The sequence below is a fragment of the Salvelinus namaycush genome, chromosome 7 (assembly GCF_016432855.1).
Source record: "Salvelinus namaycush isolate Seneca chromosome 7, SaNama_1.0, whole genome shotgun sequence".
Classification (NCBI taxonomy): Eukaryota; Metazoa; Chordata; class Actinopteri; order Salmoniformes; family Salmonidae; genus Salvelinus; species Salvelinus namaycush.
In genome coordinates this window covers 13,033,864-13,034,996 of record NC_052313.1, presented here as the reverse complement: position 1 = coordinate 13,034,996, position 1,133 = coordinate 13,033,864, and the positions used below count along the sequence as shown (strand labels likewise).

At 44.7% G+C, this 1,133-nt stretch overlaps 1 protein-coding gene across 1 annotated transcript; it reads left to right on the top strand.

Annotated features, from left to right (window-relative positions):
* Nucleotides 1-629: 629 nt before the first annotated feature.
* Nucleotides 630-1,133, top strand: LOC120050341 (corticoliberin-like). The gene has a single exon (XM_038996923.1). The coding sequence runs from the start codon at nt 630-632 to the stop codon at nt 1,131-1,133; it is 504 nt and encodes a 167-aa protein (XP_038852851.1).

The window sequence follows — 1,133 nt, the reverse complement described above, 5'->3', positions numbered from 1 at the left end:
CTTGATCCATCACTCGTGGAAGAGGAAGAGAGTTCTCAACAAATACCTCAAATCCAGGGACACAACGACCCAACTGAAGGTATGAGACCATATATGCTGGCAACAAGTCCATGCATAGATCATACTTCATTTTAAAATGTTATTTTCATTTGTGTGTTGGCAGGTGCCATTACATGTTATTCCTCAACATGGAAAGCTGTTCATAGATTTCCAAATTAACTTGATGGATACTCAAAGATGCACGCATAATTCATATATTCCCTCTCTGCTATCTCGTTTTGATTTTGTGGACGTTTCACCAACCCCTGGATTTATGGACCACTAAATGGATTACTTTGCATGTACATATTCTATTTAATTTATTTATGGCTGTAAATTCCTAGTCTGATAATGGTAGAGATGACAGGAATTTAAAATAATAGACAGTGTATTCTCATCACAATTGAAACTTTTACTTTCAGTCATGCACATGTATTTTATATTATCCTGCAACTTCATCGCATGCAACGAATGCATCTCAATTTTACGAACAAATTACGCATCAACGTATTGTACAAAAATTATAATGATTGCGGGAGACGTGAAGTTAATTGTCTCCTTTCTTCTTCAGATTTCGTTGAACCCCTGACATGAAGCTCAATTTACTCGTCACCACCGTGGTTCTGCTCATTGCTTTCTTACCGCGCTATGAGTGTAGGGCTATCGAGAGCCCTGGCGCTGTCCAGCGCGCCACCGCTCCACATCACGACGCGCAGCAACAGTCTCTTCCCCTCCTGACGCGACAAGGAGAGGAATACTACATCCGACTGGGCAACGGGAACCGCAACTCTGCTGCGCCCGCACCGAAAGGCATGTACCCAGAGGGCTCCCCAGCGGTCTATAATAGAGCCTTGCAGCTCCAGCTGACGCAGCGTCTTCTACAAGGCAAAGTTGGGAACATCAGCCGATTCGTCAGCGGCTTCGCGAACCAGCTCGACGACTCAATGGAGAGGGGGAGGAGGTCCGATGATCCGCCGATATCTCTAGATCTTACGTTCCACATGCTCCGACAGATGATGGAGATGTCCAGAGCTGAACAGTTACAGCAACAAGCCCATAGCAACAGAAAAATGATGGAGATCTTCGGGAAATGA